Genomic DNA, 23,968 nt, shown 5'->3' with positions numbered 1-23,968 from the left:
TGCCCGCGTGCGACTCTGAAATTGCGGCCGTTTTTGTCAACGAACCACTCTTCGAGGTTGATTTGTGCATCTACCCACGCGACGGCCGGGGTAGACACGAACTTAAAAACCTCAATAAATGGGCCGACCCCATGGTGTACCCGATCCTGTTTCCGAATGGGGAATTGGCTTTGATAAAGAAATCCATCACGTTCGGAACGTGACGAAGACAATCACTTTTCGCGAGTTCTATCGCTATCGTCTAAGATACGCGATACGAATCGCTTACAAAGACCGCCTACCACCATCCAAAACCCAACTCAACAACAAAGTGAGTCTTCGAACCGTCACCGCTCGATCTCGCCTATCCGTGAATTAAATGAATTCACAATTTTGCATAATGCTGCAAATTGCTTCAATAGTACGTAGTGGACGCTTATGTCAAAGTGGAGGCGAACGAGCTGTGGTAACATAAAACCCACCAGCTATTTAGATGGCGAGCCAGTTATGGTAGTTTGTTAAGGTACTTGGAGACAAGGGCAAACGCAGCTGGTACGGATTATCGAGTTGAGGTCAATTTTCATTTTGCCTGCGTCGTCGAGACGCGGAATGCGTTTCACGAATCGCCAGTACCTCGATGCGATTAATGTAATAGCAAGACATGGCAAGCCGGATCTCTTTATCACGTTTACGACGAACCCGAATTGGCCAGAGATCCAAAACAATCTCGCTTACAAACAGAAATGGCCAAACCGTCCTGATTTGGTTTGTCGCGCATTCCACATTAGATTAACCGAGTTTATGGACGATATCGTCAAGAACCAATTGTACGGTACCGTCCATAACTATTTCTACACGATAGAATTTCAAAAACGAGGCTTGCCTCATGCTCACTTTGGTGACGTTTTTACCGCGCGGCAAACTAAACAGCCGTGAGCGCGTCGACGATGTCGTTTCAGCCGAGATACCGGACTATCAAGTCGAACCGATTTTGTATAGAACGGTAGCCGACTTTTATCTGCATACAAAGTGTAGAGGACCGACCCGCGACCCAAACGTTACCTGTTTGAGAGCGGACGGTACCTGCAAAAAGTATTTTCCAAAGGCCCTACGGGAGGTCACTAATTTAAACGATAACGCTTCAACGGTCAAAAAATGGACACCCTGAATATCGTCGACGTCGCAACAATCACATGATCATTTCGAACAACATTACGTACACCAATGCCGATATCGTGCCTTACAATCGTTACGCGGCACTCAAATATCAGAGTCACATCAATTTTGAGTGCGTCGGATCCTTGGCATCCGTCAAATATCTGTAGAAATACGTAACGAAGGGTGAGGACATGTGTCGCATGGAAGCGAAAAATAAAGTCCATCGCACTATAAATTGGGACGAGATTAGTAATGACCTAGACTGTAGGTATGTGAGTTCAATGTTCAATGGAGGCGTGTTGGCGCCTGTTCCAATTTAAGATGAGCGATCGAAGTCATTTGGTTGTATGTCTGCCTGTTCACCTTGAGGGCCAACAGACCATCGAGTACGAGGAGGACGAAGACGCGGCAGATTTTGCCACGCGCCACCATCGACACCAAACTCACGGCTTACTTTAAGCTAAACCAGATGGAGGGAGCGCCACGTGATTTATTTTATAGGGAAATCCCGGAAAATTACACGTGGAACGCAAAGCGCGGTCAATGGCAATCACGTGTTTATAATCGAAATGTGGTAGGCGTTGTCGTCATTCAACGCACAACGATGAATTGTACTGTTTGCGTACACTGTTGCAACATGTGCGTGGCTGCCGATCATTTGTGCATTTGATTCGGACAGTGGTCAAACACAGACAGGTGGTGAAACTATCGTGTGCGACACGTATCGTGAAGCGTGTGTGCGTCGCGGTCTTTTCGCAAACACTGATATATTTGAACGTGCGATGCAACAAGCTTCGACGCGTGCGGCACCATATCGTTTACGTAAATTTTATTCTTTAATAGTGTTGATCAGTTTGGACGCGGGCCAATCCTATGTGGTCAATGTTTTAGCGGTTTGGTCCAAATTCAAGTTTCCGCACATGATTGCCGACTTGGTATTGGGTCCACGTCCCACCACCACTTCAAATGGTTCTAATGACTGACCGAGTTTATCACTAGACATGACAGATTTACCTGAAGTTAAATCTAAAACTTTTATTACCAGAACTGATCATCAAAATTACTTTGTTATTGACATAGAAACATTTTCATTATTGCAACGTCTTAAAAGAGCGACAGCTTATGTGTTTAGATTCGTACATAACTGTCAACATCCTGACAACAAATTAACTGGCCCTTTGTCAGTGCAAGAAATCGATAATGCGTTCATATCTTTGTTAAAACAATCACAATTTGAAACTTACGCGAGCGAAGTCACGTTGTTGTCAGGAGGTCATATGCTGTCACCTAAAAGTAAATTATTCAGTTTGAATCCTTTCATTGATCAAAATGGTTTATTAAGAGTGGGAGGTCTACTAAGTAACGCTGATTTTAACGATAACAAAAAGCACCCTGTTATTATCTCCTCAAAACATGGCTTGTGTAAATTAATTTTTAATTTTGAACATCTTAAACTATTGCATGCTGGACCACAAGCATTGCTCTATCATATTCGGGAGACATTATGGCCGGTATCTGGTAGAAATTTGGCAAAATTTACTGTTCGAAATTGCGTTATTTGTTTTAGACAAAATCCAAAGCCTGTTTCTACGTTAATGGGTGATTTTCCTCGGACGCGACTACAAGCTGGTTTTCCATTTCAAATCTGTGGCGTAGACTACGCCGGGCCGTTTTATATTAAAGATCGTAAAGGCCGTGGATGCAAAATCACTAAATGTTGGTTAGCTTTGTTCGTTTGTTTTTCGGTGAAAGCAATTCATCTAGAATTAGTATCAGATCTAACGACTGACACATTTTTATTAGCTCTTAAGCGTTTTATCAGTCGGCGCACACTGGTAGTTTTTTTAATTTCATTGGCATAAAAGAAATACTTGGAGTTTTATATATTTGGCTAAAAGTCATTCAAATGTCAAACAATGTTTTCAAAGAACAAGTTGGCTATGATAGAATGTCACATTCTTTATTATTGTTTGATAGTGATTCGTCAAACTCAAATACATTATTTTTTTCTAGTAAGTTTTTTTGGATGCGTTACGAAGGTTTTGTTATTATAACTTAGTAGAAGACAAGTTTCATTTTTGTTTTAAAATGGATCCTAATTGTAGGGGTAAGTAGTAAGTTTTTCACATAAAAATGTTTGATCAAAAGTTTACTTTTAAATATTAATATACTCAAATGGAAATGCGTTTTTACGTCACTATTAAGAGACACAATTTTCAATGTTTTTTTTTATGTTCCGCCCAAAATCCCACGGGTTTGTTTAGTGTTTTGTTGAAGAAACTTACTGAATAAACTGATGCTAAACAGAAGCCTTGCTCATATTTGCACATAAGTCTAAAATGCGGGGTTAATTTTTTACTGACGTTTCAAAAGTTCAAAATGCTATACTTACCTATATTTGGTTCTGCTTACAGATGTGGAAGAAAACTTTTTTATTATTAGTTACCAGGACCTTTTTGACATGGTTCAGAGTTTTTCCGATAAAAGTATTAATAGTAGATTCACTACTTTAGAAAATAAAATTTTAGAACTGACGAAAAATTAGCAACTCAGCAAGAACGAAAAAAAGAAATTTATCAAGATTTAAATCAGATTTTTTTAAAAAATGGATGGTTTCGTGTCGATCTAAAGACAGATTCATACAAACACATGCAAAATGGTTGAGTTTGCAAATGAAATTTTTCAAAAGAAGCAATCAAGTCAAACGAAAATCAAGCAATAAAGGTCGACCTAAAGTATCTTTTGAAGATAGCAGTGATCGTTCCAAAAGAATGAAAACTAGCAATTTGCGAAATACATCTAGTGCAGTAGAACTCGCCTATGCAACGCAAATAAATTTTCGTGCCGAAGGAAACAATCAAGCTGCAAAAATACTCAAAGACATTACCAATACACCATCAAAAGCTCACGAGTATTGCAACGCCTTAAAAAATCAAACAACAACTTATACTAAATTGAGTGCTGATGAGGCACTTTCTCTTCTAATAGAAGCAAAGTTAAGCAAGAGTCAATACAAGTTAATCAGGCGTCAAGTCAAAGAAAAAAACTGTCATATTTATCCTTCCTATGATGAAATCCTTAAAGCAAAGAAGCGATGTTACCCTAACTCAATAATTGTCTCTTCGGATACTGTAGCCGAAGTTCCAATCCAGTCAATGCTGAATCATACTTGCGAAAGATTGCCTCAGTTACAAGAAGAAGTTATTGATAGTTTAAACTCCTGCTCAAACGTAAATTTAGTTTTAATATGTAAATGGGGCCTAGACGGTTCTTCAGGTCAATCGGAGTACAAACAAAAATTTGACAAAACCGGTAGTTCTGACTCTAGAATAGTATTGACATCATTAGTACCCATAAGGCTTATATATCGTACAGAAACCAATAAAAATAATCAAATAATTTGGCAAAATGTAAGAACATCATCGCCTCGTTTTTGTCGTCCTTTAAAATTACAGTTCATTCACGAAACAGCAGAGCTAATTAAACTAGAAAAAGAGTTTGTGTTCCATTTACTTGTACCATTAATAACTCAAATGTAACTGTTAATTTTGAACTACATTTTACAATGATTGACGGTAAAGTTTGCAATTCTTTAACTTCAAACAAATCTACTCAAAGATGTTATATTTGTGGAGCCTGTTCTAAAGACTTTAATAATATCGACAATATTGTTCTACGACCAGCAAATACTGATAACTTTAAGTATGGCCTGTCTACTTTACATGCTTGGATACGTTTTTTTGAATGTCTCTTACATTTAGCTTATAAAATGGATATTAAAAAATGGCAAGCTAGAAGTGATATTGATAAACAAATTGTATTGGATACCAAAAAGCGTATTCAAGGGCAATTGCGCAACCAGATAGGGCTTATTGTTGATAAGCCTAAGCCCGGTTTTGGTAGCTCCAATGATGGTAACACAGCTCGTAGGTTCTTTGAAAATGTAGAAGTAGTATCAAATATAACCAAAATTGACAAACAATTAATTACAAAATTTCATGTAATATTGCAAACTTTATCGTCTGGATTTGACATCAATACAGATAGATTTAAGGAATATGCGTTAACAACTGCAAGACTTTTTGTGACATTGTATCCTTGGTATGCCATGCCTCCAACTATACACAAAATTTTAATACATGGCTTTGAAGTTATTAAATCATTTTGCTTGCCAATAGGACAATTATCCGAGGAAGCACAAGAGGCACGCAACAAGGATATCAAGAAGTATAGAGCGGATTTTTCCAGAAAAACATCCAGAAAAGATAACATACGAGATATAATAAATCGCCTTCTGGTTTCGTCAGATCCTTGCATCTCGAGTTTACGTAAACTACCTTTTTAAAAATTAAAATGTTTCCTTCCTGAAACTTTTGAGTTATTAGATACTCCAAAAGTAAATAATTCCACGGAAACTAAGTTTTTAGAGTTAAGTAGTTCTGACGAAGAATAAAAATATCATTAGGTATTTTTTTTAATTAAAAAGATGTTTTTGATATTTTTAATGAATTATGTACGATATATAAGACCTTATAATGAAATCATTAGACACATTGAACCGAATATTACCATTCAGCACTTTACTTTAACTAACAACTATTTATCTTTATGAAATACTCTGTATATTATATTGTGCGACTATTAATTTCTTTAAAAACCTGCTTAAAAAATTCCATTGTGTCATTTATTAAAAATTCCTTAACTGTATTTGACTCTTTTAATTATTGCCTAGATTTTTTAAAAATCGACCACTGTGCGGCGGCGTAAACCAGAGCGGATATACTCCGATAATGGGACCAACTTTGTGGGCGCGCATTCTGAATTGCAAGACATTTCCAAATTTCTTAAAAATACTTCTAATCAATCAATTAGTATGGATCACTGCACTGGTGAAACAATTGAATGGAGATTCATTCCTGTAAATTCACCTCACTTTGGAGGTTTATGGGAAGCGGGGGTCAAATCGTGTAAGTTTCACTTGAAACGTGTTCTCGGAAATAATAGTTTAACATTCGAAGAAATGTACACCGTTTTTGCGCACATTGAAGCAATTTTAAACTCCCGACCGATCTCGCCAATCTCAACCGATCCTAATGACATATCTCCTTTAACTCCTGCCCATTTTCTAATTGGGAGAAGCATGATGACGATACCTGAACCTGATATGACCGAAATACCAACTGGACGTCTATCTCGTTACCAACTACTGGAACAGATTCTTCAAAATTTCTGGACCCGATGGTCTAAAGAATATATCTCGGAGGTCCAGCAACGATGCAAATGGAAGAGTACCAGTGTCAATGTAAAGGAGGGAGATTTAGTATTGATCAAAGAAGACCATCTTCCGCCGTTACTGTGGAAACTTGGGAGAATCGTTACTTTGCATCCTGGAAAAGATGGGATATCAAGAGTTTTGTCCATAAAAACGAAAAATGCTGTCATCAAGCGAGCCATCCAGAGGGTGTGTCTACTGCCGAATGAAACTTCTAGTCAGTTGAAAGCTGCTTCTTTCAAGGGTCTTGAATGAAATGTCCGCGCAACCGCGCAACGAATTGGCAACACCGCAAGATCGATCCCCATCGACCTCGACTTCGACGGAGAGAGAGAGGCGGACGAGACGAAATTAACCCGTACACGAAGCGAGACGTTACCCGACACATTTACGTCTTTTTTATATTTACTTGTGTGATTTACTTTTTTGAAGTAAATAAGGTTCAACAAAAACAAATGCGTACTTTCTCTACAGTAATACCTAACTGTTTTTATAAGTTTCATAACAAATAAGAGTTTTAATAAATAAAATGTCCTCAACGTATATGTATATGAATTTTCCACTTAGACATATTCTAGATTCTTCGATATAAATAGGAGCTGAGCAGACACAAAAAGTTAAATTTGCTGTAGGATGTTAATCAGTTGGAAAATAAATTGTACATTAGATAGATATTAATGACTGATTGCTGGTCCTTGTTCACTCCCAATGTCAACTTCTGCACAGTTACTCAGTTCGCCATGCGTAGATTGACATTGAAAGGAATGACAGTATTTCTAATACTTCAGCATTTAGTTGGAAATTAAATGAAAATTATTCGGCCATATATTGTGGATAGAACAATGCTGCATATGGCATAACAGCAAATCGAAATCGCAAATAAAACTACACACCACCCGCGCCCCAATCATTAGTTTATTATTAAAATTAAAAAAATCTAAGATTGACCTGGATGACTTTTTTTGCTTCTCGCTTCACCGGGAGAATATCTGAAACAAAAAAAAATATTACCACGATAATATAAGAAATGTCAATGTGTTTTAACTCAGTTTTAACTAATGTTAGCTGAAGCTTGATTTTATATTGTAGCATAAAATCAGTATAAAAATTCATTATACATTGAATGGTAATCTAGCACACAGGTGGTCTATTTCTGACCATAAAGAAGTTTAGAAACGTATGAAAATTATACGCAAAGTTGCGAAGAAGGTCCAAGTGGACCATACACATCTGTATTTACTAATTTACCCTTTTTCCAGCGTCCTCACGGAAAAGGTACATTTTTTCAAACAAGTCAACCAAAAAATAGATTCAGACTAGTAAGAATAATGAAAAAAACCTTTCCTACTCAGGTGCGGTAAATGCACTTTTATTTTCAACCAGGTATGTAATAACGTTATTTCTTATGTGTATACCAGGTGGAAAGATGAAAATGACCTGCTTTTACTTTCCACCCGGGTGAATAGTTGAGTCCTTTCCACCCGGGTAAATGTCAATATGCGTTTTGTCATATCTGGGCTTACTTTTTATAGTTAAGAGACTGTGCCGCCATCTCTGCAACAGCTCGCAGCTCAGGTGATGATGAGTAACATCTGCGTCTTCAGAAATCTCCATGTTAAAAGCACTTTAAGAAACGTTTCAGCTCAAAATATTAAAAACGGAATAGCACAACAATGACGTTGTCAAGATTGTAAACAATTCACCAGTCGTTTATTATGCTTGAAGGCATAACTACTCGTGCACCTATACTACCTTTTTGTAAAGACTATTAGCAATCAATATTTCCGCTGAATGATTTATTAACAGATTTGGATAAATGGTTGAAAATAAAATAGTATTCAAACCACGGTAGAAAGTTTAATTTCTGTCTTGAGATAAACTACCCAATCTCTTCACCTGAGTATGTAATATACTATTACACACTTATTTAAGTGCGGGAAAGAGTACTTTTCCGCACCGGATGCGGTAAAGTTACTTTTCCGCATTGCAAAATTAATTAACAATAAATGTAAACTTTTAAAGGTAATATGTGTAGAGCGAGAATATCCACTTGCACCAACTTTTTTATGAGATGCTGAAGCAAATTAAAAAATTGAAAAAGTTATTAAACAGATAACAAACGAAAGAAAGCCCACAATATTCAGACAGGATTTAGTTTAAAATTCTCTAATTACTCCCTAGGTAGTGAAAGTGATATTTTCATCTCTCAAATGAGGGAGAAAACTTTTATTTTCTATAGAGGTCGTAGGAAATAGTTATTTGCGCATAGTTAAAAGCAGCAGTTAAATATTATGTTAATACCTGGTTGAAGAAGGTGTTGTTACTAAAGATATGTTTGTCAATTTGTCAAGAAAGTGACAAAGTGTCTTTAGACAGTGTGACTTTTACTGGTGGCACTTTTCCTCCCTAGAGAAGAAAAGTTTTAAATTGAACACCCTGTTTCTATTCTTTTTTTAAAATTATTCGCAAGAAGGCTAGTAATTATTCTTAATACTTCCCTATACCTATTTTGCACCGTTTCCTAGATGTTTCATAAAAATGGTGGCTTTGTCAGCAAAACGGTAGTCTAAACATTAATTAAATTCTCAAGTCCTGAAAGGCTTGCCGATGTGACCTTTTGCCCTCAGTTCCTTTACCTAACTTCAACCGTTTCTGACTTATTAACAGTTTTTCCTTAAAGGGTGCATACAATCGTAATCCATACCAATCTAAATACGGACACCTGCTTGGCCTTACAGACTAGTTGTCGTTTCAATAACGACAACATGCTTTGACAGATATTTGTCAAATACAAAACTGGTTAAAACTTAGCACAAACAGGGGTCCGTATTCAGATTAGTATGGATTACGATTTTATACGCACTTTAAGGAAAAACTGTTATTAAGTCAGAAACGGTTGAAGTTAGGTAGAGGAAGAGTACACATAGATTTGTTCTAAATTTAATGTTCTTTTTGCACTTTTTTTTAAGGTTTTTTTTTACTTTACCCTTTAACCATTAACCGTATTAGCAATGCAATATTAAAACATTAAATATCTCGAAAACGGTCAACATTTAAGATCTAAAACTAGTATACTTTTTTTTAAATAGAAAACATATTAGAATAACATTTTGAATTCGTATGCGCGTTTCAGCTGCGTAAAAAAAAGTTTAAGTCCTTTTAAGCAGCTGAAATGGTTGCAGATAGCTACTGCAAAATAGTAGTAGTAATGATGTAGCTCTATGTCCCATTACTTAAGGTTCACCCTATACATGGTTATTCACGTTATATTATTATTAAGATTGCGACTAACCTATTCACTTTCAAAAAAGTTTTTTGATTCTGTGATGGATATAGACCTATTGAAGGTAGCTTTTAAAAATATTTTTAAGATGTACCGGTTGTCCCAAATGCAGAAAAACTATCAAAGTCATGTTTTTCCAAATGGAACACCTAGTATATTACTTTATTTTCAGAATCTACGTTGAAAATAAAAATTAATTGAAGTTCATTGATGTTTGATAGGTCTATACTTTACAGTTCCTCAGATATTCCTGAATTTGTAAACATGTAGAACAAATATTAACATTTAAACATTCAACCTTCCTTTGAGATTTATTGACCAACATTGGTTTGGGCGCTGATAACAGATTAAGTTTTATGATCCAAAAGTAATAAATTGTCTAGCTCATATAGGGGGTCTCAAAAAATTTAATCAAAAAGAAATTTTGAAGTAGTATAAACTTGTCAAAATTAAATGGAACCCCACCAATTTTATGGTTACAAGTTACAATATATGCAAAATTTAATTACCTATCCAAAATTATTAAGGTTTCATACCGCTAATTCTTAATTGTTTTTCTTGGAAAATCGACATTTCTTAAACTAGAGCTGACTTTGACTGATTTTTGCAATCGTTCAAAGATCACTTAGTATCTTTTCCAATTACATATCTATCGTTCTAATCTGAGTAAAGCTTAGAATAAAATAGTGGCTTAATACTTTGTAAATTTGCTAAACAAGTTGCAAAAATAATTCATAAAAATGTTTAAAACGGCGACAATTCGACTACAAACACAAACATAGCTACTCCGTTTTTGAGTCCTTCAGCAACATTATTAAGTATCTTAATGGATATACTCCTAAAAATTTCGCTAATTCGCTAATCTGTGGTCATTTCTCAAAGGTATCAAAAATCACTCAAAATCGGTGCGAGTTCGAGAAATGTTGACTTTCCAAGAAAACACGAACAGTTAGCCATAGGAGACCTCAATAATTTTCGAAAGATAATTAAATTTTGCATCTACTTTAACCATAAAATAGGTGGTGTTCAATTTGATTTTGACAAGTTGTTAAAGTTTAAAGGTTGCAATTATTGGGAGAAAAATTTTGAGACATCTTGTATGAGCTAGACAATTTCTCACCCATGGATCCTAAAACTTGATCATTTAGCAGTTCCCAAGCGAATTTTAATTGATAAAACAAACATAGGTTGAGTGATTAAACATTAAAATTTGTTCTACATTTTTACAAAATAACGAATATCTGAGAAACTGTAAAGTTTAGACGTACCAAACCTCAATGTCATTACCTTTTATTTTCAACATAGATTCTGAAAATCAAGTAAAATACTAAGTATTCCATTTGAAAAAATATAACTACGATACTTTTTCTGCATTTGGGACAACCGGTAAATCTTGAAAATATTTTAAAAAGATCTACATCCATCTCAGAATTAAAAGTTTGTTGAAAGTGAATACTTTAGTCACAATTTTTCGTGTCGAATATCGTGAATAACCCTGTATAATTTATAAAAAAACAAATGTTTTAATTTTGTATGTCATTAACCACAACAATTTAAAATGTTTATTGTTCAATTGAATTGTTAAAGACAATTTTCAGATTATAGTTTAGTTAAGATAACAAAAAATGCAGGTAAAAGTTAAAAAATATAAATAAATCGCAGACATTTAAATTAGGTAGGTATATGACATACTTCACAAAAGTTGAATTGTAAAAGCTATCAGAAAAATAAGTAATACACAGGCTGTTCCAATTAAAAAAGTCGAAATTACTTAAGCTGAATCAGTCAACACGGTGTTTCATAATAAATGCGTTATACAGGATGTTTCACGATAAATGCGTTATATTTTAGGGTTTGATTGAACGTCAAAAAATAACTATAATTTGCTATATAAACCATGGTTCCAAGATGTTTCGTTATGTAGATACAGGGTGTTAAAGTTTGGGTAAAAAAATCTAAATTTATTTATTTCATCAAAACAATAAGAGATATTTTCGTAAAACTTTTTAGGTTTCAACGATAAAGTTCGTTTTGTCATTAAAAAATATATTTTTTATTTTTGCTAGTGGCGTCTAATCGAACAAGTTATTGACCATTTTTGCAAAAAAAAATATGTACGCCACTGTTTTTCCATAAAATGCAAATCAGTTCTGAATTCCTTATTCAATTTAACACAGAAAAGGCATCTAGTAACTTTTTGGTACGTCATCTCGTTTTCGAATAAAACATCCTGCAAAAGTATCATTAAAATAAATACTAAATCTTCGAATTTCGTCTCTATTCAATTTTAAAATTTTGATTTGTCCAGTTTTTTAATAAAAAAATAGGAAGATACTGCTTGTTCCTATCGAATAAAAAATTTTTGAAAAAAACTAAATTAATAAAAATTTATATATTGATTAATAAACAGTCGACGATTTAGTATTGATTTTATGGGTACATTTTTATGATTTTCAATTTTTTATTGGAAAAAAGAAAGGTGTACCGAAAAGTTACTAGATAGCTGTTCTGTTCTAAATTGAATGAGTAATTCAAAATTGATTTGTGTTTAATGGAAAAAAGAGTAGTGTACATATTTTTTTGCGAAAATTAAAAAAATATGTTTTTTATTGCAAAACGTGCCTTATCATGGACAGTTAACCTACAAAGTTTAATAAAAATATCTGAGACCGGTTTGAATAAATAGATCCAAACTATAACACCCTGTATCCCATAACGGAACATCTTTGCCCCATGGTTTATTTAGCAAACTAGGGTAATTTTTTACTTTTAATCAAACCATAAAATATGACGCATTTATCGTGAAACACCCTGTATTTTAGGGTTTGATTAAACGTCAAAACAAAACCTAGTTTTCTATATAAACCATGATCCAAAAATGTTTCGTTATGGAGGTACATGGTCTTAAAGTTTTAAAAAAATAATAATAGTCCCTTTGGAGCAAGATGAATGTTCTGACGATATGTGGTATTTTTTAAATAATGCCTAAATTAATTCTATTTAGACTCACAATTGCTTCCATAACATTTTATTCATTATGTAGCTAAATTTTTAATAGTTTTATGAATTTTACCACGCGATCCTTGGCCTTCAAAGATCCTCTAATCTCATTTTCTCAATATTTCAGGTTAGGAACGAGAATTTGAAAAACGGTTTTTACTGGCCTATTTGGATGTTATTTGGCTACTTTTTCATAATGAAAAAGTCATATCATTCCATTTGTTTTTTTTTATTTTTTTTTTGGAATTTGAATCATGGTGTCAAAACTAGCCCCATGGCGGAGAAATATTCAACTAAATCAACTATATTTTGGATGATTCTTATTGACCAAGAAATGCTTTTTTCAACAATACCAAATTTGTTGAAATTGGTCAAACCGTTAAGAAGTTAAAGCAGGTTATTGCAAAAACCATTAAACACCCCACGCCATCTTTGTTTTTGAAATAACAGAAATTTCTGTTTTACGAAAATGATAGATAAATTAGTTCGCTTTAAAAATGTGGAAAAAAAATTCTAGTTTATTGTGCAAAATTTATAGAAAATGCAATTTAAAAAATTAAGCTGGCAGTTACGGCCTCTGGTGGTCATTTTTAGAAATTGAAAATATTTTTCAGCGATTCTTCATGGCCGATTTACGTAAAAAATTTCTAAGGTCAGGAGACTGTTTTTCCAAACTCTGACCAACATAAAATATTTTTTGTACGGTTGTCTGAAATTACGGGTTATATTTTGACGTTTGCACGAATCTTCTAACTGTCCAGGTAACCAAGTTAGCACGTGTCAAATAAAGACACTTATCATTTAAAAGAAACAGTTGAAAAATTTGTAATTTAAATTTCGATAGTAATAAAATTGTAAGAACTAGGTCATGTGTAAAGGCCAGATGACATTGTCAAAAACAGTCAAGTGAAGTTCAAAACGCAGTTTAAACTTTGAAAAATGGTAAATTAAATTTAATCAGTTGTTAAAACTTAAATTTCAAAATACACGTTACGTCACGTTGAAAATGCAAATCTGCATGTTCTTGCAACACTGTAAAGGTCAGTTGACATCTGTCAAAATTAGTCACGTGACCTTAAAATGTGGTTTAAAATTAAAAACTTTGGCAAATTACATTTAGACTATTTTAGACAGTTGTAAAAGCAAGAGACACCTCATGTGACTTTGATTATGTCATTTTAGAGCTTGCAACCCTGTCCAAGCCAACTGACACCTGTCAAAAACAGTCACATGACTTTAAAATGTAATTTAAATGGTAATTTAGACATTTGTAAAAGCCGAAATTGTAAAATTCACGTAGTGCGACGTTAAAAATACAATTTAAAAATGTAGTTTAAATGTTGAAAAATTGGTAAATTTTTATAATAATTTGTAATGAATATTGTTTCAACTCAATATCATGTAACAAAGATTTTACCATAATAATTACTTGTTCCTATGCTGTTATGTTCAATTTTCAGTCAATATTAATAAACTACATTTTGAAATATACAGACAATGCCTTATAAATATCTCAAAATGCCTTGTAATGTCTTGTAATACCTCACAATGCTTCGTAGTAATGGAAATTACCTCAACATTCTACCCCTGGGTTGATATGGAGAATAAGTAAATTTATTAATACTATAACTAAATACTTGGGTAAACCCTGCCTGTCTACAATGCAGTCTACAAAGAGTACAATGATGATTATTGTGTTAAAGGTAAAACCATAATGAAAACTGCATTGCTTTTTATTTTAATGTTATTATCATGTTATAATTAATAATTTAAAATCAATTAACTCACCTTAAAACTTGCTTTTTAATCCACTGTAATGTAGATAGTTTCAAATATTGCACAGGATTTTATTCTTCTCCAACTTGACTTGATTGCAGTCCCTGGGAAACATAGTCACTTTCTTCATAAAAGCTGTGCTTTTTCATCCACATGGAAAAGTAGTAATGTATGCAGTATAAACCAGTTGCAGATCTGTAAGACTAGCCTAATTAGTTACTAGAACCACCCTTAAAAAATGTGTAGTAATGATGCATCAGCATGGTTTATTACATAGGTTAGGTTTGAAATTGTCATTGTAATCTTACCTGGGCCCAGCAGCTGTTGTATCCATTATGTCTATCAAAAAAAACATACATTTACTTGATTTTAGTGTATAATTTTCATTAATTAAATTATTGGATTTTGTCATAAAAATATAATTTAGCAGCATGTTCTAGGTAGATTTTTTGACATAACAAGTGACAAGTGGGATTAGTGGGAATTTTACTTGACATTCTTGACAACACATACAACAGATCCAAGAGGGCGGCCCTATCAGCAAAACCTGTTTCCTCATGCGATACGTCGCGTGACGTCACAGTGGATGCTCGGCTGCACAGTATGAACTTAAAACCAATGGGTTATTATTTACATTGAACAAGTGAAGCCACCTCCACTGAGTGGAGGTATTACTTTCCTTCTGACAAAGTATTTATACTATAAAGTGATACGCTTGAATAATCAAAATATCTAAAAATTCAGCTTTATTAAGTATTGGCTTATTTCTTTAAAACAAAACATTGGAGCTGCACAAAGACGTTTGCTTTACAATCGTAGTACTAGATAGGTAAATATTGTCTCATATGAGTAGTTTCTAGACCTATTACTTGAACTCACAGCAAACTACCTTATTACTGCTATTACTGTGAGTTCCCAATCAAACTACCCGACTGAAAGGACTTTCACGTTGTGACTTGAGTATTAAAAAAACTGAGTGGTTGTGTCTTTGAAAAAAAACTATATTATCGATCGAAAAAACCGGGAAAAAAGGGGTTGTCGACACACTAATGGTGGGTTTAGACAGAACATTTAACTGGAACATTAGTGTTAGTGTTAGCATTTAGAAAATATACAGCATAAAATTCAATGAGTTGGTTTATACAGATTTAGCATTAGTGTTATCTGTAACATGTGACCTTGAAAGTATTTAATTTTTAATCCATACCACTTGTCTGGTAGTTTATGCAACCAGCATAGCAGATAGTGCGGGCTGGCGGCAAGGGTTTTGAGGTTAGTTTTAGTTTAGCATAAGTTGCATGGTCGTTGAGTTGTGTTCCTTGTACTCCCGTACATAATAAAGTTATCTTGGGAATTGCTAGTATTATTTCAAGATAAAACATGGTATCAGGTGTGGACAGTTAGACACTTGTAGAAACCCCCTTGTGTTGCTCCTATATGCTCCTAGTTTTACCGGGTCAACTAGAAAAGATGGAGAACTTGTTTAAGCCCCCAGAGCCCCTTGTGTTAGATGGCCATATTGCAGAGAACTGGAAAAAATTCTCGCAAAAGTTTGATGTATTTATGACAGCTTCAGGATTGAAATCAAAACCGGAAGAAACACAGATTGCAGTGTTCCTGAATTTCGTAGGAGACGATGGATTGGAACTGCATAATACTTTTCCTTATTCTGAGGAAGAAGCAAAATCACTAGAAGCCATTAAAAAAAGGTTCAATGATTATTGTGCTCCAACAGCCAATGTTATTTTTGAAAGGTACAAATTCAACAGTATTGTGCAGCAAGAAGGACAACCTTTTGATAGTTTCTTGACTGAGCTTAGGAAGGCTATTAAGTCTACTTTGTATAAAGACACTGATGACATGATCAGAGATCGCATTGTTATGGGGATAAAAGATAAAGGTACTCAAGAGAGGCTCTTGCGGGAGTCAAAGCTTACTTTAAACAAGGCTGTAGAGTTTTGCCGTGCTACTGAAATAAGTAGATCTCAGGCTAAAGTGTTGCAAGAACCTGTGCTTGTGGATGCAGTAAGGCGCCAGTCATTGAATTCCAGTCCTGATTTAAACAAAATAGATTGTAAGTACTGTGGTTACAAACATTTTAGAAATGCTAGGTGTCCTGCCACTGGCAAAACATGTGCAAAATGTCAGGAACACAACTTTTTACTTCAATGACGTGCGCACATTAGACGTTTATTTGACAATTTTACTGTCATTTTAACAACATAACCCTAAAAAAATACATTTTGGTTGATGTGTTCGGGTCAGGGTTCACTGTTTTTGAATTTGTAAAAGTTTATAATAATGGATGACAAAAGATTCAATGATATTGAATTGATTGAATTAGTGAGACAATTCAGCTGCTTGTGGGATTCACGAATGTCTACTGATAAGAACAAAAACATTAAGGAAAACGCCTGGACATCCATAAGCGAAATAATGGGATTCTGAATAGATGCTTGCCAATCTAGATGGTTAGCTCTAAGGCAACGTTTCGCTAGAAAAAAGGGAATGACAGTGTGTCCCATCAGGAAGTGGTGCTGATGTATCAAACAAATGGCCACTTTTTGAATTATTATTGTTTGTAGACAATATAGTAAAACCAAGAAAGTAAGTTAAAAACAATACTGTGACAAAACTATTATTTACTCACTTTCTTTGAATTTTTACAGGACTGAGGGAAACATTAAGACTAAAGCTTTTGCCAGCAGCTCCTTAACATCACCTGCAGAAAGCAGTAGTTGTTCGGCACATTGGGATATATTCCAGGAAATCTTGTTGCCAGAGTCACCAAAGGAAGCACAAGACCCTATATTCTTAAGCGACAACGAACAAGTTGAAAACAATTCTACAAAAAAAAATATCTCAAGCAGTACATTGACCATAAAACGAAAACTGCAAGAACTGAACCAAGATATACCACAAAAATTAAAATTGAAAAAAAAAGATTGTACAGCACAACCTAGTGCAATGCTTAGCAAAAGCATTGACAATGCTTTCGAAAAACTAAACCAGCTCGTTGGAAAATACTAATTATTCGTTTGGGCTTACCATAGCTCTGATGTTAGAAGAACTGGAACCCCAACAACAACTGATTATGAGGAAGAAAATTATGAAGCTCTGGGCAGAGAGTGATGTGTGAAACTGTGAAAAGTAGATGTATTTATTGATAAAAAAATTTTGATAGACAACTGACAGTTTAAGTTTATTTATTTTCATAATAAATACAATTTTAAACAGGAATTGAACCTTATAACACGTTTTCCATTTGCCATGGAACACTTCCAACATCTGAAACAAAATAATCTGCCAACACATCTCTTGTTTCTTGATAGGTTCGTTTGCAGTTACTGGTTCTACTAAGTGCAATAGATGTTAGGCCTGTTCCTAAATCATCAGGAGGCAAACTCCGTAACGATGTAGGAAATAGAAAACGCATAGAAATAGACAAGAAAGAAAATTTCTTTCTATTAAGTGTTGGTACTCTCTAAGAAGTTATTTTCTATCACATTTGGCTGACACCGTCAACCGAAAACGGGAAGCTATCGGTCCTAAAAACATTGACTAATTTCTAGGAATAAATCTAGGGCTTTTACTTGTTTCCTCGTATTCAGGGTTAATGACAAGTATCAATGACAATAATTTGAATAATTCTACGTTTTTTGATTCTTTCTCAGTATTTAATCATATATTTCAAAGTTTGCATTCTAAAATAGTCCGTTTTGTTCCCATTATTGTTGTTGTATTTATTGTAGTTCTGTACTCAGTTTCTTATTTTCTTGTTAGACCATTAATATTTCTCAGTTCCTTGTAAACATGCTACCAATTGTTATGCATTTTGTGAAGGTAGTAGGATGGGACTTTAGGATGTGTTGATGGAACTCATATAGCCATAACACAACCATTCCATCATCAGCTTACACCTCACAGCTTACCCATCAACAGCTTACACCTCAAAAACAACAACTAATAGATGCATTAACACTTTTACTAAAAACTCAAAAACAATGAAAGGGGGGTGCAAACACAATCAATTGGTCCCCAACACAACCTTATTATTGACACAAAGGAAAAGAAAGATTGACAAATACAAAATTTCATAGCTCCAAGAAAGATAAATTCATAGCAAGACCTGATTTGGTCTTTCTATTTTGCACAACCCGAATAGCTACGTTGAGTGCCGATCTTCGCCAATCGAAACGTAGAGAGTACCATATATTACGATAGAGAAGGGTTTTCTATGATAGCAAAGAAATTTCCTTGCTATTCGTTACAGAGTTCGCCTTAGATCTCCAGGAACCAAAATCCAACTGGCCATTTTCATCAATGAAATCTGTATAACCAGTGGGGCAATACTTTCTTTGTTCTGCAGGAAGACCCATATTGTTTTGTAAAAAATTGTGTAATACTACTGTAGCTTTGACAATTTTATCACACATTTCAACATTTGTCATGAGAGGACTTTTTAATATTCTCCACCTCTGCACTAGAATTCCAAATGTGTTTTCTATGGTTCTTCTAGCTCGAGAAAGTCTATAATTAAATATGTTTTTTCTGTCACCAAGAAACTGACCTGCATATGGACGCATTATTCTGCTATGCAACGGAAAGGCTTGATCAGCAACCATAAAATGTTGCAAAGGTATTTGCGACTTTGGTAAATTTTTAGCAGGAGGCAAGTTTAACTGATCATTTAATAAACTCTGTCCAAATCCACTTTCTTTAAAAACAACACTGTCATGGTTAGAGTCATATCCACTTATGTCCACTAGAGTGAATCGATATTGGACGTCACATGCTGCCATCAAGACAATACTAAAATGCTTCTTGTAATTGAAGAATTGTGATCCAGAAAATTTTGGGCATTGTATGTTCACATGTTTTCCATCAATAGGTCCTACACAATTAGGTATATTCCATCTATGCCAAAATCTTTCAGCAATATTGTTCCAGTCAGATTCACTTGGTTGTGAAAGCACAAGTGGCACCAATTTTTCCCAAAGAACTGCACATGTTTCTTTAATAATGCAATGAGCTGTGGCTTTGCCAACTCAGAAAAAAATGTAACATTGGTGACTATTCAGGGTCATACATACATACTTCAGTGTCATTGTTAGCCTATGTGCTGGAGATAAAAGATTTTTTGTGACATCTTTTTGTAGGGCCGATTGAACCTTCTCAAGGAGGTAGTTGAACAAGTCAGGTGTCATCCATGTATATTTAAAACACTGTTCAAAATCCCTCTCTTTATTAAGCATATCATTAACTAGAGATGCAAAATGTCCATGCTGATCTCGACTTTGTTTTCTATTAATTGGTCTTGCCTTAAATCTTCTGACTCTTCGACTCTGACTTTTCTTCAATTCATTGAAAACTTGACAAGAAGAGAGCAACAATAATCAATAATGTTGCCAACAATATACACGCTTTCTTATGATTCCGTTGTAACATTTGTTTGAAATATGTAAGGTACCAAATCGGAATAATTAATATTTCAAATAAAAACAAAACAATGTTTATAGGTTAGGTCACGTGGTAATAATCTTTTACATTTGATCTAGGCGCATGCGCAAAATCTTAATGTTAAATGCTGTATAAACCATACCTCATGCACTAATACTAAATTTAATTTTAACACTAAATTTGCTAATGTTAAATTTCTGTCTAAACCCACCATTAAACTTTAAAAAATGGTAAATTAAATTTAGACAGTTGTAAAAACTTAAATTGCAAAATACAGGTTATGTGACGTTGTAAATGCAATTCTGCATGTTCTTGCAACACTGTAAAGGCCAGTTGACATCTGTCAAAATTAGTCACGTGACGTTTAAAATTTAAAAATTTGGTAAATTAAATTTAGACCATTTTAGACAGTTGTAAAAGCTGAAATTGCAGGAGACACATCACACATGACTTTGATTATGCCATTTTAGAGCTTGCAACACTGTCAAATCCAACTGACATCGGTCAAAAACACTCACGTGATTTTAAAATGTAATTTAAATGTTAATCCATTGTTAAATTTAATTTAGACAGTTGAATAGCTGAAATTCTAAAATACACGTTGTGTGGCGTTAATAGTACAATTTTAAGCATGCAACACTGTAAAAGCCAGTTGACACCTGTTGAAAACAGTCATGTGACCTTAAAAATGTAGTTTAAATGTTGCAAAATTGGTAAATTATTATAATAATTTGTAATGAATATTGTTACAACTCAATATCATGTAACAAAGATTTTAACATAATAATTACATGTGCCTATGCTGTTCTGTTCATTTTTCATTCAATTTTGTTATATTAATACACTACATTTTGAAATATACAGACAATGCCTCAAAATACTCTCTAATGTCTTGTAATACCTCACAATGCTTTGTAATAATGGGAAAGTGCCTCATAATACCTCAAGTGTGTACACCAAATTACCTCGGTCATTTACCCCTTGGGTTTTTGACATTTATTTGAAAACAATTGAATATTAGTATGGAGTATGTTGCATAAAATATGTTAAGAATTGTTTCTAGAATCCAAAACCTCGTTCAAAATAAAAACATAAGGTTCAAAGTGTTTTTGCTAAAGTGTATAATGATGATTATTGTGTTAAACATAAAACGATAATGAAAACTGTAATGCTTTTCATTTGAATGTTAATTTAAGTAAAATCACTATACTGACCTTAAAACTTGCTTTTTATCCACTGTTCTAATATAGGTAAGTAGTTAAACCCATTGCACACAATTTCACTCTTCAACTCGATTGATATGTTGCACCTTCTATTGGTTCCTCCTTCCTGGATTAGGTGAATTTATTCATAAAGGTTGTGTTTTTTTATCCACATGGAAAAGTAGTCAAGTATTCAGCATATACTGGATATAACTGGTGTGAAGGCAGCAAGCCGGATTCCAGCAAGCCGGAGCCGAAGATGCCCGATTGGTCAGTGGCGGCGATTTATTTTTTTCTATTGGCAAATACATTCAAAAATTTGTATATTTCTAATTACTTACATGTTATAGTACTTATAATCATCTGAAACAATACACATTAAAGCAATACAATTATGTTTTATTAAGTTACCACCTTTAAACTCAATTTCTATTAAAAGTGCACATTCAACTGACTGATAAATAGTAAACAAAAAATACGAATATAAAATACTCGAATACTCCAAGAAAGAAAATTACAGCAAATACAACGTTGCCACATTTACTTATAGGCGCTTTCTGAAAAATTGTAGTAGGTACCTTGAAAATTGAACATAATGAATACGAATACTAACCGTATATTTTGTTGGTTTTTCTTGGTTTCTGGACAAACTGTCCCGCCTCCCACATTGTCTTTCTGGCCTTTAATAGTGACTATTAGTAGGTACATTTGGGTACCAATCACTTGTCCTTGCATGCCGTAGGGACTTTGAAAATTGTACATAATGAATACGAATACTAAACATATATTGTTGGTTTTTCTTGATTTCTGGACAAACTGTCCCGCCTCCCACATTGTCTTTCTGGCCGATAATAGTGACTATTAGTAGGTACATTTTGGTACCAATCACTTGTCCTTGCATGCCGTAGGGACTTTGAAAATTGTACATAATGAATACGAATACTAAACATATATTGTTGGTTTTTCTTGATTTCTGGACAAACTGTCCCGCCTCCCACATTGTCTTTCTAGCCGATAATAGTGACTATTAGTAGGTACATTTTGGTACCAATCACTTGTCCTTGCATGCCGTAGGGACTTTGAAAATCGAATATAATGAATACGAATACTAAGCATATATAGTTGGTTTTTGGGATAGAAACTTCCAGTTATTGTTACATTACCCATAGTAGAGCCATGTTTAAGAATAATTAGATTTTTTGCAAGTATAGCGTCTAATCGCAAAATGTATTTTGTAAATGTATGTGGTTTAACAAGTTCAAACTGAAAATGCCATCAAAAGGCGCCATATAACAGACGTGTACGTGCCTAGAATAGGGAGCGGTAAATCGGTGGATGTCAAATGTTTTGGGTAATTCCATGAAGGCAAGAATGCAGGTCTTCCTGTACGTGCCGATACAGAGGGTGGCAATTTTGAATTATCTATTCTAGCGAAAGCAATTTAATCTAATAAAATCTGGCAACTTTTTTACAATGGTATGGTTATACAATGGGAATTGGTCAGAATTGTTCGTTTTGGCTCTTATCTTTGTTGGTTTTAAGGCTTTCTCGGTTTCGTTGGGTGTTGGGTGGCTTCATTTCTGTTTTGATCTTAGTGTTGGTAGTTTGTGTTCTGAAAAAATGTAAGTAATTAAATAGGTACTCGTCTAGCGCCAATAATATCTCGTGTTAATTAACTAAATTGCTGGCATATGGTTGAAAGAAACCGCTCGATTTCTTTCGAAGAAATTTCAGTTAAATTATTTTGAAGTGATATGTTTTAACTGTCCAACGTTTAATTTAGTAAAATTAGACTAGTAGGCTATAATCGGTATCGGCCCGAAATTTCATATCGGTCGATCACTAGACTAGACTACATTGTTGGTTGTTTAAATTACCCGCTTTTCAATTACATTACCAAATTGTTTCAGGAGCGAAAATAATAATGGGAATGGAGGTGAGATGCCAGAATTTAGTCTGGCATCCATCCCTGAAGAGGAGGAGGACCTTTTGTTGTCCGATGGTATGTAGAATTAACATTTACAACAAATTTATCGCACCTCCAAAACTTAAATAAATCGGAAAAATTTGTATTTTTTTTTTTTTTGCAGATTCGATGGTGGAGGAAGAACCGCGCCCGCAGCGGCCCGAGCCTGGTCAACAGGCCAGCGTGCCCCCCTGCACCTGCAAGTGCAGGGGGGCACTTGCAGGTGCTAGTGGCCCTGCAGTTAGCGGCCCTGCAGGTGTTAGCGGCCCTGCAGGTGCAGCTGGCAATCCAGGCAGGGGAGGTTGAGGCCGGAGCCGTGGCCGTGACCGTGGGCGTGGGCGAGGCCGTGGAGGTGGGCGAGGAGGCCGTGGAGGTGGGCGAAGCCGTGGAGGTGGGCGAGGAGGCCGTGGAGGTGGGCGAGGCCGTGGAGGTGGGCGAGGCCGTGGCCTTCGACTTACCAATAGTAAGCTTTCAGCAATAAAGCATATATTTTTTAAATAATAACTATTTTCTTCTTTTTGCAGACCAATTAGTTGTAGCCCTCCTAAGGAAAATTCTAAGTTAAGAATAAAATTGTTTGAAAATACCATGTTTACTTTATTTACTGCCAACTCGTTACAGCCACCAGAACAGCAACAATTTTGAAACTTATTTTTTCTAGGAATAATATACTATATAGGGTGATTCACGGTGATGGTTAATTAGAAGTATCTAGAGAGCAACTCAATATTTTTTGTTGAAATTTCGAGTGTAGCCTAGGTTGGGTCCAATCTCTCTATTTAAAATATTTTGAACTTTGCGGTGTTGCCAGATCAGTCAGAATAAACACCAACTTTTGATTTTCAAATGGAAGTCTGTTTTTAATCTCATTT

At 34.6% G+C, this 23,968-nt stretch overlaps 2 protein-coding genes and 1 long non-coding RNA gene across 4 annotated transcripts; 2 read left to right on the top strand and 1 right to left on the bottom strand.

The window, feature by feature from the left end:
• Nucleotides 1–6,010: 6,010 nt before the first annotated feature.
• Nucleotides 6,011–6,664, top strand: LOC145724007 (uncharacterized). Its single transcript, XM_081972071.1, has one exon. The coding sequence runs from the start codon at nucleotides 6,011–6,013 to the stop codon at nucleotides 6,662–6,664; it is 654 nt and encodes a 217-aa protein (XP_081828197.1).
• Nucleotides 6,665–7,303: 639 nt separating this feature from the next.
• LOC145724527 (uncharacterized) lies at nucleotides 7,304–21,532 on the bottom strand. Of its 2 annotated transcripts, XR_014177022.1 has the most exons (4): nucleotides 21,143–21,532; nucleotides 14,777–14,807; nucleotides 14,481–14,663; nucleotides 7,304–7,398 (listed from the first exon to the last, which is right to left on the bottom strand). It is a non-coding gene; the product is annotated as an uncharacterized LOC145724527 (long non-coding RNA). The 2 variants fall into 2 exon arrangements; XR_014177021.1 differs by lacking the exon at nucleotides 21,143–21,532 and having other exon boundaries at nucleotides 14,777–15,200.
• Nucleotides 21,533–22,933: 1,401 nt separating this feature from the next.
• On the top strand, nucleotides 22,934–23,617 carry LOC145725722 (uncharacterized). The gene is made up of 2 exons (XM_081974583.1): nucleotides 22,934–23,132; nucleotides 23,221–23,617. The coding sequence occupies exons 1-2, from the start codon at nucleotides 23,055–23,057 to the stop codon at nucleotides 23,575–23,577; spliced, it is 435 nt and encodes a 144-aa protein (XP_081830709.1). The 5' UTR covers nucleotides 22,934–23,054; the 3' UTR covers nucleotides 23,578–23,617.
• The last annotated feature ends 351 nt before the right edge of the window (nucleotides 23,618–23,968 follow it).

The sequence above is a fragment of the Ips typographus genome, linkage group LG2 (assembly GCF_016097725.1).
Source record: "Ips typographus isolate SLU linkage group LG2, UJ_Ityp_2.0, whole genome shotgun sequence".
Classification (NCBI taxonomy): Eukaryota; Metazoa; Arthropoda; class Insecta; order Coleoptera; family Curculionidae; genus Ips; species Ips typographus.
This window is presented reverse-complemented; position numbering and strand designations above follow the sequence as displayed.